General features: G+C 39.5%; 1 protein-coding gene across 1 annotated transcript in view; it reads right to left on the bottom strand.

The window, feature by feature from the left end:
- EBF1 (early B cell factor 1) overlaps positions 1-14,399 on the bottom strand; it is a 368,250-nt gene that overhangs the window by 124,052 nt on the left and 229,799 nt on the right. Inside the window, exon 6 of the mRNA XM_023528620.1 lies at positions 12,101-12,182. Within this exon, the coding sequence (XP_023384388.1) occupies positions 12,101-12,182 (82 nt within the window). The remainder of the gene's footprint in view (positions 1-12,100; positions 12,183-14,399) is intronic.

Genomic DNA, 14,399 nt, shown 5'->3' with positions numbered 1-14,399 from the left:
AAATTTCTATTTGGGGGAGGGGTGTAGCTTTTTAATCTAGAGATGGGATGATGGATTCTCAGTGTTTTCCATGGTTCCTTCTATCTGGGTTCAACCCTCCAGGTGAGAGATTCAGTGTGATGGGGATAAAAATGGCAGAAGAAAAGTCTGCAGCTACCCATGGACTTCAGAGGCTTAACACTGATATTTTCAATTTCTTGGCTCATCTCAGTGGATCAGAATCTTCTCTGTTATATCCTGGACCTAGATATCCATAAAGATTATTATTTTTACTATTTCTCTTTCTCTATTTAAAATTGGAAAAAAGTCAACACAAAATTCATTAATCTTGACTCCTAAGCTTTACCGGTTGATGTGACTTTGGCCAGGTTAACTTAACCTTTCTAAGTCTCAAATGGAAATAATAGTAGTACCTAACTCATAAGGTTACTGCAAAGCTGATATTATTTAAAGTGCCTAGTGTGGTTCCTGGTTCATATTGAGCACTCAACAAATGTTAGTAACAGTACTTATGTAGTCGTAGCTTTGTTGGTGATTCTCAGCAAAAGGTTCTAGAGAATGTGTCCGGCTGATAATCCAAAGCCTCTTGATTGCCATAAAGAGGACCCAGAACAAACAGTTATTTTAAATACAAAGACACAGAAATTATTTATTCTATGTTCACTGCTCTATCAGTCTAACGATGAAACAATTTTAAGGACTTTTGTGCTCATGACATATAATAATATAATTTAAGCCTCTTGTGAATTATAGATTTCACTGATTTATGTAATTTTGCTTTCTAGAACCCATCTGCATCTTAGTCTGTCACATTCTAGGCTTGAAACTAAATGAAATCTTACTGCTTTGAAAATAGTCTATAAATTAGACATTTTATCAATTCAGTTTAGTTTTCCCAATATTTTATATGAATGAAGGGTTCTCTGGAAGTATTGTTGTTGATTGGTATTTTCTTGCTATCATGCTTCAGGCTGTCCCTCTTCCCTTCATAGCAGGTAGAAGACCTTGTATATCCCAACTATATTATCTAAGATTCATGAAGCATAATCTCTGTTTCATAAGCAGATTTTCAGACATAAGCAGCTAAATTCATTAATGGTAGAAGATCAAATTAACAAAAGTAGCAGCTCAAATGGGAGATGGGATTATGACAAAAGCCACCAAGAGTTGAAATCTGTACCTTTAAACAATTCTACAACAAATAGGCAATCAGGGAAAATATTCGAACATAAATATATTTTCAATACTTAAATTTAGAGAATTTTAGTAGTAAGTACCTCCCTCCAAAAAAAGAACCACTTTAGCAAGTTAATTTTAAATGATTATTATTTTTTTAATTACAAATTTTAGCATTCAATGCTGATATATAGTAACTCAGTGTAAGGGAATTGATGCTAAAGTTGGTCGTTACATGGCTTCTTTAACTCTGGGGTTAGTACATGAAATAAAAGGCATTAAGCAACATTCCACGGAATAATACACAGCAATAAAAAGAAACAAACTGTTGATACACATGGATGAATTTATAAAGAATTATTCCAAGTGAAAATAGCCAATCTCAAAGGTTTCATACTATGTATTATGGGCTGAATTATGTTCTCCCCTGCTTCTCCCCCTCCCCCCACCCCGCCCCGCCAAACAAAATTCTTGTATTGAAGTCCTAACTCCTAGTACCTCAGAATGTAAATATATTTGGAGACAAAGCCTTTAAAGAAATGATTTAGTTAAAATGAGGCCTTTGGAGTGGGTCCTAATCCAATCTAACTGGTATCCTTCTATGAAGAGGAAATTTAGACAAAGAGAGACACCAAGGTGTGTGTATACATGCAAAGAGGAAAGACCATGTGTTGACACAGCAAGAAGGTGGCCATCTGCAAGCCAAGGAGAGAGGTCTACGAGAAAATCAGCCCTCCCGATATCTTAATCTTGGACTTCCAGCTTCCAAAACTGTGAGAAAATATATTTCCATTTTTAAGCTACCCCATCTGTGGTATTTTGTTATGGCAGCTGTAGCAAACTAATACACTGCACAATTCTATTTACATAACATTCTTGAAATAAAATTTTAAAAATAGAGAACATATTAGTGGTTGCCAAGGGTTAGGGACAGAGGAAAGATAGATGTGGCTACTGTAAAAGGATAATAGAATGGATGCTTGTGATAGAAACGCCCAATATCCTGTCTATGGTGACAGGAATATTAGACCATATGATAAAATTTTACAGAACTAAAAACACATATACACACAGATGACTACAAGCAAAACCAGAGAAATTTGAATAAGATGGGTGGATTTATCAATGTGTATATCCTGTATGAATACTGCATAGAACAATGTAGTATTACTATAGTTTTGTAAAATGTTACTATTGGAAACTAGGTAAAGGGTACACAGGATCACTCTATATTATTTCACACAACTGCATGTGAATCTAAAATTATAGCAATAAAAAGTTCAACTAAATAAAAGGTATCAGCAATCAAGATATCCTTCCATGAGTGAATGATATACAAACTTGCAATCCATAGAATGGCATATTATACAGCAAAAAAAGGAAATGATCTATCAAGATACAAAAAGCCACGGAGGAACCTTAAATGCATATTACTAAATGAATGAAGCCAATCCGGACAGACTATATAGTGTATGGTTCCAACTATGTGACATTGTGGAAAAGACAGAAGTATGGAGAGAGTAGAAAGATCAGTGGTTGTCAGGAGTTTGGGAGGTGAGGGGTATCCTTCTAAGAAGAGGAAATTTGGACACAGAGAGATGAATAGATAGAGCACAGATGATGTTAGGGCAGAGGAACTATTCTATATGATTCTTTAATGGTGAATGTATAATATCATGCAGTTGCCCAAATCCATAGAACGTGTACCATCAAGCGTGAACCCTAGTGTAAACTATGGACGTTAGTTGACAATAATGTATCAATATTAGTACATCAATTATAAGAAATGTGTCACACTAATCAAGATGCTAATAATAGGCGAAATAGAGGAGGAATTAAGGGAGTCTGTGGGAGCTCTCTATACATTCCCCTTATTTTTCATTTTTTTGTAAACCTAAAACTACTCTCCAAAATAGTCCATCCCATCAAACTTCTACAGGACCTCACACAGCCCACACTCTCCACCCTACCTGTCCTCTGAACCACTCTTTACCGACTCTTCCATTGTTAGCATCACAGGAGACCCAAGAGATCAGCCAACATAATGGCTTCCAACAAACAGTTTTCAAATGTAGTGATGGGAATAATACTGCAGAGAGGGAATCCTAAATTCATCCATAGCGAGGCTGCATACTAAAATCATATTCAGTACATTTCCGTTGTTGAAATGGGATCAGATCATCTCCCTATGGAAACATGGGTTATCTTGTGCACACAAGAAGCTCTGAATTGGTAGTTTCACATGGCTTCGAATAATTTTAAAATAGAGAGAGTGAATCTTATTCAATAATGCCATTAGGTTGAACAACACATCATCACATGAAGTTCATAAGAGAAAACATCAAAAGGAATCCCCAGCAGTCATGACACTGTAAGTTTGTCCAATATCTCCTTTTAAAGCTTGGAAAACTGAGGCCCAAAAGTATTAAAAACATCCTCAAGGTCATAGGACAAATTAAGAGCAGCAGCAAGCTTGAAGGTAAACTTGCAGACTCCAGGTCCACAACCCACAACAGCCTCCAGCCTCCCAATCCACTCACCTGGCTTGAGTCCACCCTCCCGAGACTCTCCTGGTATTTTCCAGCACACATCTCTAGCGTCTATGTGGCTGACTACACTTAAGTATTATTTACATTAAAATGGTCTGCAGCAGTTAGGTCTTCATTAACTTTGTCCTTTAAAATATCCTTGACTGATAGGGAATGAGATATTCTCTAAAACCTGCCTGATTGCTAGTTTCTCTCTGGTTGAAAGATCCCAAATAAGTCATTAAAAATTATGAAGGACGCATGAACCTACAAGATGTAACAGAGTGGAACTGAAGGAATAAGGGCGCGAGTAACTGAATTAAATTCACACTTTAAGGCTCAGGGCAAAAATAGCTCTTCTTTTAACAGTTAGACGAGAACAGACACCCCTAACACTTATGCTAAACTAATTTGGTCTTTTGGAAACTAAACTCACCTTCTATACCCTGAACTGTGACACATGCTAGACATAAAAAACTCATCAGTGATCTGAGCCTGGTTTCCCCCTCTCTGGATCAGGATACTTTTGATGATCTTGACAGTGTCATTGGCATTTAAATGGTGCTCTCAGTTATCTCACGGGCCATTTTAAGTAGCAGTGAGCCAAAACACACAAAATTGCCATGAATGCTCTCCACCAAGGGGACTATGGCACATGGATGTTGAAATCAGGAGAAAGAAAATAGCATATTGGTCAACAGCTCAGATTCCAGGGTCAGACAGTTCTGAGTCTGAATCTTAAATTCATCACTTACTAGTTAGTTACCTTAGATAAGTCACTTAATCATAGGAATAAGTTGTAAGCCTACTATGTACCAGCCAGTACTCTATGTATTGGAGAAGCTGCAATGAAAAAGGCAGATAAAGTATTTGCCCACCAAGACCTTCGTTCTTAGCAGGAGAAGAAGGGGGTTGTCAGACAATAAGTAAGTGAGCAATGAAAGCAAATTTCAGAATAAGAAAAGATTTAAGAAGAAAATAAAATGGGGAGGGGGCAATGCCTAGGTGGGAGCTATTTTTGATTGGATGATTACAGAAGGCCTCTCTGAGGAACTGACATTTTCGCTGAAATCTGAGTAAGAAGAAGTATCAGCCATTCGATGAAGTGACAGAGAAACTTCCCAGGGAGATGGAATAGCAAGTGCAAAGATCCTGCAGCAGGAATGAGTTCAGTGTATTTGGGAAAGAGAAACGAAGGAAGAGAAGGAAGGCTAATGTGCTTATTTGGAGCAAAGTAAACAAGGGAAGGAGCAATAGAAAAATAAATAAGGGAATACATGTGAAACACTTAGTGTCTCACACATAATAAAGCTCTACAAGTTACAACTTAAAAAGTGGAAGAATATAATAATATTTTTTTGTTGGTAAGTCTCAGTAAGTATTGGTATCCTCAGAATCAATATCCAATGGCAACACTGATCAAACCGAACACTTTTCTATCTATCCTTTAATGTATTTTACATTTTTTTCAATAACGACTGTACTTAATGTAGAAATTTATTTCCTCTAAGTGCAGAGCTACCACTCAACAAATCCAGTTCATAAGGATTCCTTCTCAATGATGCACAGTTTCTGCCAAGGCCCAGCATAAGGCTCATGCCAAGATACATATTTGCCCAATAAGCCGTAATGGTTTAATATGTCAGGTTGAAAATCCACCATTTGTATTTACCATGTTATGTGAATTAATCCTGTATTCTGAAACTATCATTAGAGCTGCTTTCAGTATAATTAATCAGTGTGGTGCATCTTGAAATTATTCTGTATGAAGAGAGTGATTGCAGCTCGGGCCCCTAGCATTCTGTTGGTAAAGAATTTAATTGCAAGATGTGCTATTTGTCAAAACAATATAAGACGAAGAGTGGGGGAAAGTGGCAGAGAAAGAAACGGGATGAGAACATTTCCTTCCTTATTTAAGTGCCTTTCCACGCAGACTGAAAATGCAGAGGTTGGGTATGTATTTTAAGAATCTTCTAATGATACTCTATAACATATTGATTCAGAGCCTCTTCGGGTTTTTGAATACATAACAAGCATCCTCCAAAATTTATAGAATTCACCAAAATAAAAAAGGAGGCAGAGAATTGCCCTCTAAAGTCACTTCCCATGTCATTTTTAAAAGAACATACATTTTGGGAAGGAATTTGGGCTGAATAGCCTGGTGGTTTCACCCTATATTTTCTATCCCCGACTTAAAATGACTCAGAAGGGAAGGGAGATGCTTCGTCTCTTCAGATAAACATGGATTCTGGGCTTGCTGATCTCTCTGCTCAGGAAATTCTTCGGGCTTGTCTCAAGACGATTTATTCTTATCCTTTAGCTCTGAGCTTAAATCTTATCTCCCCAGAAGCTTTCCCTGGTCACCCACTCTAAAGAAGGTTCCCATCACCCACTGCACAGTTATTCTCTCTCATAATATCCTGTTTAATTTTCTTTAGAGCAATATTTACGATTTTTAATGATATGCAATTATTAATTTGTATACATTTGGATGCTGATGGTAATTGTTCTGTACACATCTGTTTTCTCTTCTTCCCGGGCTGCACAACTAGACGTGAGCCGGCCTCCCTTGGTTACATACGGCCACGTGACAGACTTCTAGCCAGTGGGACATGAGCAGGCTTGACAAGGATCATTTCTAAGCCCAAGGTTTTAAGTGCCCTTTCATGCACTCTTCACCCTTCAGCTGGTTGAATGGGGACAACTAGGTTCTAAAGAACAGTGGACACACAAAACAAAGAGAGACCAGGTCCCCATATCACTTCCTGGACAAGATTCACTCACCAATAGTAACACCTGCCTGGTACTATTATGTGAGCAAGAAATACCTTCTGTTGTATGTGAGCCATTATATATTCTTTGGTCTATTTGTTATAGCAGCTAGTATTATCCTAACTAATAGACCCCAACTAGAATACAAGTTTCATTAGAACAGACTCCCTGTCTTTCTTGTTCATCACAATATACTCACCACCTACCACATCCATAAATACTACTGAGTGCATGCATGCATGAATGAATGAATATATCGTACATTTATATTCATATGTAGTCATAGATCTAACATTTATACATAGATATAGATTTACAGCCTACGGGAAAACTTTGTTGAAGACATAAGATAAATTTGGAAACGTATACTTCACAGCCTCCAGATTTTGTAGTATCTGCTGTGATGATAGCTTGTACCCAATCTTGCTCTTCCTCTCGCCATCCTCATTCTGCCAGCCCCAACAAGGAAAGCTATTGATAAGGATTTAAATCTTAACCTTGACAACCTAGCTCTTGTCAGTTAAAAACCAGACCCGTGACATGGTTTTAACACAGTCCTTTGACATTAGCATCTTTTTAGTGTCAAGATGAAGAAACAGGCTCATTTAGTCACAGTAAATTTCCCCCTGTCATGAGCTGTTTCCATACCTAGCTTATCCCGCCTTCTCCCTTCCTCCCTACCTCCCCACACCCACTAGACCTGAATGAAGCCTGTATCCACTGTTGTATTTAAGCAAGTTTGTTACCCTAACCACAGCCTGGGGATTTCAAAAGAAAACATCCATTGTAAATTTAAGAGGGAAAAAAAAAAAAAAAAGATTGTACCAGATTTTCTGCAAGGTTTATTCCATACTGCCTTCAAGTATGAACACAGCCAAGGTCTGCGGAAAGTGATTAATTTCTTGCAAACACTAAGGTCACACTAATTGACATGACCTGTGTAATTAAGCAGTCTCTGTTTACACACCAGAAGCTCAGCCGCTGTGAGGCTGAGTTTGCTTGACAGAATGTCTTTACATGTCAAGAGATCAACAACCTTTCTTATGTCCTCCTCAGTCACCTACACAGGCCTCTGATTGCTGTTCAGAGGAGACATGCTCTGGCATAGCTGTATGACGATCAGGCTGGCCTGGTAAGCATACAAAATGGGATGAGAGAAAAAGAGCATCCATGACAATCGGAAGAGCTCACTTAATAGGCAGGAGAGAGCATTTTCAATCAGCTGTCTCCAGGTCTCAGGTTTTCCATATAACTGAGAAAAACCATGTTGAGATGTAAAGAGTAAATCAGAGTTTTCTCTTGCCAAAAAGACACTCTCTTACTCCTCAGAGGCAACAGCAACACAAAACTATTTGAAACCGGCTCCTCAATTAGTGTACTATGAGAAAAATGGTAGAAATTTTAAATCCTGTTCACAGGAAAGCTTCCACAATGTCACCATGACACATTTCTGTCAGTCAGGACAACTACAGGGAAGACCGACCTTCCCCTCCTTGGCTCAGTCCTGGGAGTGGGAACTCAGCAGGATTTCTTAACAGAGCACTCTGAGATTGCTGGGGCCACTTTACTCACGCTACACCTAGGTCAGGGATCTTTCTCGGCCTCGAGAACTGGCCCAGTCCTCCATAGGTTAAATGGAGCTCGGGCAGTCTTCGGAGTAATCGCTTCTTTTTCTGTCGTTCGCACAAGTAAAAACCGACCAACACTGTAACTGTGTTCAGAGACAAGGCTCACACAACTCATCGCTTCCACACAGCTCTACCCTCTGCTTCACACACTTTGGTGGCGTTCCAACGCTCTCCATGCAGATGGTATCTTTAGGCTCTGTTAGGGTGAACATCTCTTTAGCGATGACTTTCCTGAGATTCCAGTACATACTCGTGGGCAGCCACAGTGGCTCTCAGATGTTGAGGGCCCACCCAATTGCCTCACCAAGTATCTGCCAACAGTCTCTGGACAAGCTCTCTACCGTTAGATAGCATTAGATAATATCTCGGTCAGAATGGTTGGGTTGAATCACTGCCTTGCTGCTTAATTAATCAAATTGCTTAATTTCGCTAAGCCTCAGTTTCCTCATTTGAAAAATGGGACTAATCTATATTTGCGCATTCCTAATAAGAATATTGTAAAGATAAATATGATGACTTATGTAAATACTTAACATAATATCTAAGTTAGCTTTATCATCATCATTACAGCCAATGTCCACAGATGCACATCGAGATACATGTATGGACACATGTATTTATACACAGGTATAAGGAACACACTGAATGCAGACACAGTATAAAACAATCATCTCTCCAGCACTTAATGCAGTTAGGAATAAACCAAGACAGGAAACAGGAAGAGAAGCCAGCTTGGGATAGAGGCACAAGAAAAAAAAAAAGAAGAAGGATTATGATAGAGTTTGGGGCTCACTAAGTTGAAGTTACTGGAAATACCCAGCATGCAGCTGCTGGGCTAGGTCAGAATCTGAATGTCAGGTCTCAGGGACCCTGACTCAAGAGTTCTCAATACCCAAAATGTAATTAAGATGCTGGAGGTAGAGAAGATACAGAAGAGAGCCTATAGAGTGAAAAATGATCTGGATCTCATGAGGAAACTTCGGGAACAGCAGCACTTACAGGACAGCAGACAAAGAGCATCCCTTGGAGGAGACTGAGAATGAATGAATGTTGTTATGATCCGAGGGAAAAGATGAGTTCGAGAAGGATGGAGTGGCTACCAGCATGAAACGATGCAGAGAAACATAGGAGGAAACGGTCATAAAAGAACTAAGACTGGAGAAAAAAACGAAAGGTTGAATAAGGGATATTTGAAATTTTACTTTAACTCTATTGAGGCAATTCATCCATTCTCTGGTGCATAAATATCCCTGTGCCTACATGCATAAGACCATGTGCTAATTATGTAAAATGATAATTGATAAAAAGTGTAAATGTACACAGACACAAGACAAAATGAGTCAGTATTCATTCTGTTACAGGTTTCCTCTATCCTCTCCCAGGAAGCAAAAAGTGGGTGATAGGAACAAAGCGAGTTAAATCTGAGATGCAGTAAGGAATTTGTTGTTCCTGGTAGAAAGAGATACAGCTCTTTAACTCAAACGTGGACTCTAGGATGGCCAAGGAAGCTCCTCCTTTTGAGAGAGGTCCACCTACTTTAGGACCAGTTGGAGAATCATAGGAAAGAGCATTGTCAGGGTTCAGATAAATCGTTTGTATTTGAAGGACAGTATGGATGTTATGTCAGGTAGCTCTTGTGCCTAATCAAAGAGTACACTCTTTTGGACAGTAGCACTGTTACCAAGAAGAGTCTGTCAGAGGTTACCAGGTATAGGATTGAACCAGTGATTCTCAACCAGAGGCAATTTTCTACCCTTGGGGATACTAGGCAATGCTTGGAGACATTTTTAGTTGTTATAACTGGGAATTGTTACTGTCATCTAGTGGTAGAGACCAGTTACAATGGTTAAACATCCTACAAAAGCACAGGACAAATCCCTCCTTTCCCCTCCCCCAGCAAAGGATTAATCCATCTAAAATGTCAATTGCACCCAGACTGGAGAAACTCTATACTGAAATACTGACCCAGCTTTAATTTATCACATGTATTTTCTCCAAAGGCTTACATTTCTATTTTATCATTTGCAAATTATTTATGCATTCAAAATGTCTTTCTTTCACGTGTTGTAAAATAAATAGAATCATCATTTTTACTCCATTTTACAGGTGAAGAAACTGAGGCTCTCCAGAAATCTAACTCGTGCCTCCTCATCTCAGTAACTCTCCTACTACACAAAAAGTAACTACTCTGTCTGCAAAAAGAAAACTCTAGACATTCTCAAAAATAACAGACTGAGTTAGGTTCCCATCTAAGAGCTACATTCCTGTAATTTAAGACTTTCAGACATTTTATTAGCAGATCCCGTGAGGGGAAACAAGGCCCCAGAAATCTCACACAAATGTTCTTTTAGGTTCTCAATGTCACCAAAGTCCATCTCTAACTCTGCTGTCCTGAGAAGCACAGCAGAGTTGACCCTGATATTCAGAAGGCATTACGCATGCCTACTAGACATGTTTATCAGCCATGGATTGATTCGTGCCTAGATATGCCTAACCCAAGCTTGGTTATATGGCTCCTAGACAGCAGAGATATATGACTCATCTCAAGGCCTAAGCAAGCTGCAAAACAGTTTATACTGAATCCCGGCCTCATATTGCAAGACACTTAGCGACACACACCTAGTGGCGTCGCTCACATGTGCTGTTTCACGAGCAAACCTGACTCCAACTCAACTCGGAAAGTCCTGTGCGGAAACAAGGGTGTCAAGTCTACCAGCTTGGGATCAGAAACAAGCCAGGGGGAGCATTTTCTGGGAATCTAAGAGTTCTTCCCATTCACCTCTGTCAGGGCAAAAGGTGGCAAGGCCACCACGATGTCAGGGAAACACTTCCTAAAATCAGAGGAGAATGTCTTCTTTCCACTGAATTTGTTCTTTCATGAGGCTAATACGTCTCACTCATCTTGGAGACTGAGAGATCTGGATATCCAAAAATCGTCTCTTAGAATTATCCCTTTTCTTTGTCCCATCAGAGATTGTGCAGCTAAAGATTTTAAAGATCCTCTCAGAGATCATACATTTCAATCTATACTTAAAGCTGACTAACTCTACCTAAGAGCTTACTCTAAGCTCCATGCAGACTGTGAGGGCATACATAGCCAGGTCTTTGCACCACTGAAAGGGAAACTAATACTGACCATGCAAACGAGTTAGCCGTGAAATTAGATGGAGAGCAATACTAGGGCCTAGAACCTTGCTATTCAAAGTGTGGTCCATGGCACTGGCCTCGCTTGGGAGAGAGTTAGAAATGCAGGATTTTGGGCTCACCCCAGAATTTCATTAGCATTTTAACAAGAATCCCAGGGGATTCTTGACACTTTTGAGTTTGAGAAGCACCTGATTGGACTTAACAACCTTTACTAAAACCCGACTACCATTCTGTGTCTTTGAAGTTAACACATTTGTTTTCCCATCTTTTCCTTTTAGTAAATGTATGATTAGATGAGGTTAGCATGTCACTCATGCTTTAGGTGGTGGCAGATCTGATGGATGCTTGAGAACATTTACATGTCCTATACAAGGACGCTTCTGAAACAAAACTGAGTGTCACTCATATCGGTCTAGATATGCCCTGCTTCTTCAAGAGTCCATTTTTAATGATAATTACTGCTAACAATCTTCAAGATTGGAAGGAGAGAACAGAAAGAAAAGAAGGAACAAAGCTCTTATCTACCAGTTTTCTAGTTGTAAAACTTTAGGCAAAGAATTCATGCTTTCTATGTATTTCATTTAACCTGCAGAGGTTTAAGTCTGTGAGTCCATTCTGGGAGCCAAAGTAGGCTAAACCAGCGAACGCAGGTGGTGTGATCCCAATTCTTCTCTAATAAAAACAACTCCTAGACAGCAGAGACCTGAGGGACCAAGAACCTCACCTGCTCTTCATCTCTGGGGAACCAACTAGACTCTCTGTCTTCTTCTGTCTAAGACATATTTTTTTTTTATCCTCTTTTGATATTCATGTCATTACTGAGATTTAAGAAAGACAAGACAAACTTACCTGGAATCTCCGCATGTCACGTGGGTTTCCTGCATTCTTTAGGCAATTTTGGTTACATTTGAGGAAGAATTTCAAGAAGAATCTATGAAGAAAAAAATTATCACAGTTAGCATTTTAGTCCTGACAGAGAAGGGAAAAAGTAGTAAGTCGCTTCTGGGTTGTACATTCTATGCACGTGTTCTGAAACATTCAAAATGGTGTTAGAACCAATATTTTAAATTTTTAGCCTTTGTTTTACATCCAAGCTGGAATGAAACGCTCCCAATACCGCCAGCAGATCTCACAAAAGAATTAAGCCCCCAAGGAAGTATTTTCTCTCAGACAGAGGCAGTCTTTACCATAATTTAAGGTAGGTTCCAATTGGGTATAATTGCCTGAGAATTACTCATGGTCCCTAACAACATGTAATTTAAGCTCCGTAAATTCACAGATGACGACCTGGCAAAATCCACGCTGGATGAGTGGAAGGAGATGGTAAACACTTATCTTAGCATCTCCAAATAAAACATCCTGATTAATAGTACCCATGGGCTGTAGGTAAAACTCACATGCTGACTGAAGTCTTTCAACTTCTCAAATATACCCTGTATGTTTTCCTTACACTACGTACAAAACTTATTTGCAATTAAATAAGAAATGTGCCGTCTCATTGCCACCTTGGTCCCTAAATTGGTTTTAGTGTAATATCCATGGGTTTTACTTGCTAGAGTGACCAAAGGTCCCAATTTGCCAGGAACAATCCCAGTTTATACCAGCTGTATTATTGTAATTATTAATAGTACCCACTTTAAGTTGCAAAAGTGCCCTGTTATGAATGATAAATTAGATAGTCACCCTATAATTTGCAACATTTCTTATGTCGCAATTGTGCAAGTCCATGAGGTAAAGGCAGAAGACATCAAAGGCATCCTGCTAGGGCATGCACGTTAGGTGCCTGCATGTTCTCCACCTGCCCAGGTTTGGGGAAAGAAGCATTTTAAAAAGCCACTTTAAGTTTTTGCATTCCTTTTTACTTTTAGACCTGTGGATTTCAGGCCCAAATATTTTCCAAAACTATCAGAATGCATTAAAGTGACAGTCAGTTAAATTCTTGTAGGGATTTTCCTTTCTTCACCTTTCTCCTGCATCACGTCTGCACTGGAGTAAACTTCTCACCTCAATACACGTAATTCGTGAAGAACACTCACACCACGATGGCTCAGTCTGAATTTAGCTCTGAGCACAAAGTCTATCAACCAAGTAACACCAGGGTCCTCCATAATGAGAGCATAGAAGAAAGATGCACCAAGTTTAACCAATTTCTGAATATAAACTAAGAGAAGTCCCAGAAGACTCTCTCTCCTCTCTGGTCTCTCAGCATCTGCCGAGAGGGGAGCATGATGCGGGAATAACTCTTTGAAGAGAGACAATAATTCTGTCAACCAAAAGAATAACATTTTAAAATGTAAACATCTTCCTGAAACGGCTCTTTCAACATCAAGCAACATTCAGCTGCCCATCAATAAAAACTGGCTTCTGAATAATGTCACCCGTAGTTTTAGGTTCTCTCTGCAGAGGCCAAGGTTTATCAACCTTTCCTACAAGACAAATGACTCGTGCAGTACGGCTGAAGCCCAACTGTAAAATGAAATCTGGCTCTGGTACTCCTTCGCTACCATGAGGAGCAACACTGTCACTCCCTGGGCAATCAGCTGGTCCTGACTTGTGTCCTCTTTCCATTGGGTAGACTTGGGAAAGGATGGAGGTTAAGGGACTGGTCACAGTCCTAAGCACCTTCGTATTGTCCCTTTCATCTGAGCTCTCAGAAGTGCTGGGTGGCCCTAGTGATCATACGAGGCTTTCAGAAACTATCGAAAGAGGTGGCGCTCAGGACAGTAAGTCTGCCATCCTGCTGGGGTTTAAGCCTACATCCAAAGACACCTGAAACGTGAAGACTGGGTATTCCCTTCAAGCACAGCTAGTTGGAAGGGCATATTTAAAAGCCATCTCAAGAGAGGGCTGATGACCACTAAGTTGACAAGGTGGAAAAGCCACAGCCTTTAGAAATAACTAGAATGAGGTAAGCAGCTGACTTTCACTGCATCACACTATTTTAATCTATATATTCGATATAATAAGTCTCTACCTTATAAAGCAATTGTGAGAATTAATCGCAATAGTGCCCTATAGTGCCCGCCACACGGTAAGCATGGTGATGGTGGCAGTGACAAGAATAACGGCTTCGTGGATTAGGTGCTTATCTCATGCCCAGCACACTGCAAAGAACTTCAAATTTATTTTCCCATTTAATCCTCCCAAA

Source organism: Pteropus vampyrus, unplaced genomic scaffold (assembly GCF_000151845.1).
Source record: "Pteropus vampyrus isolate Shadow unplaced genomic scaffold, Pvam_2.0 Scaffold30, whole genome shotgun sequence".
Lineage (NCBI taxonomy): Eukaryota > Metazoa > Chordata > Mammalia > Chiroptera > Pteropodidae > Pteropus > Pteropus vampyrus.
This window is presented reverse-complemented; position numbering and strand designations above follow the sequence as displayed.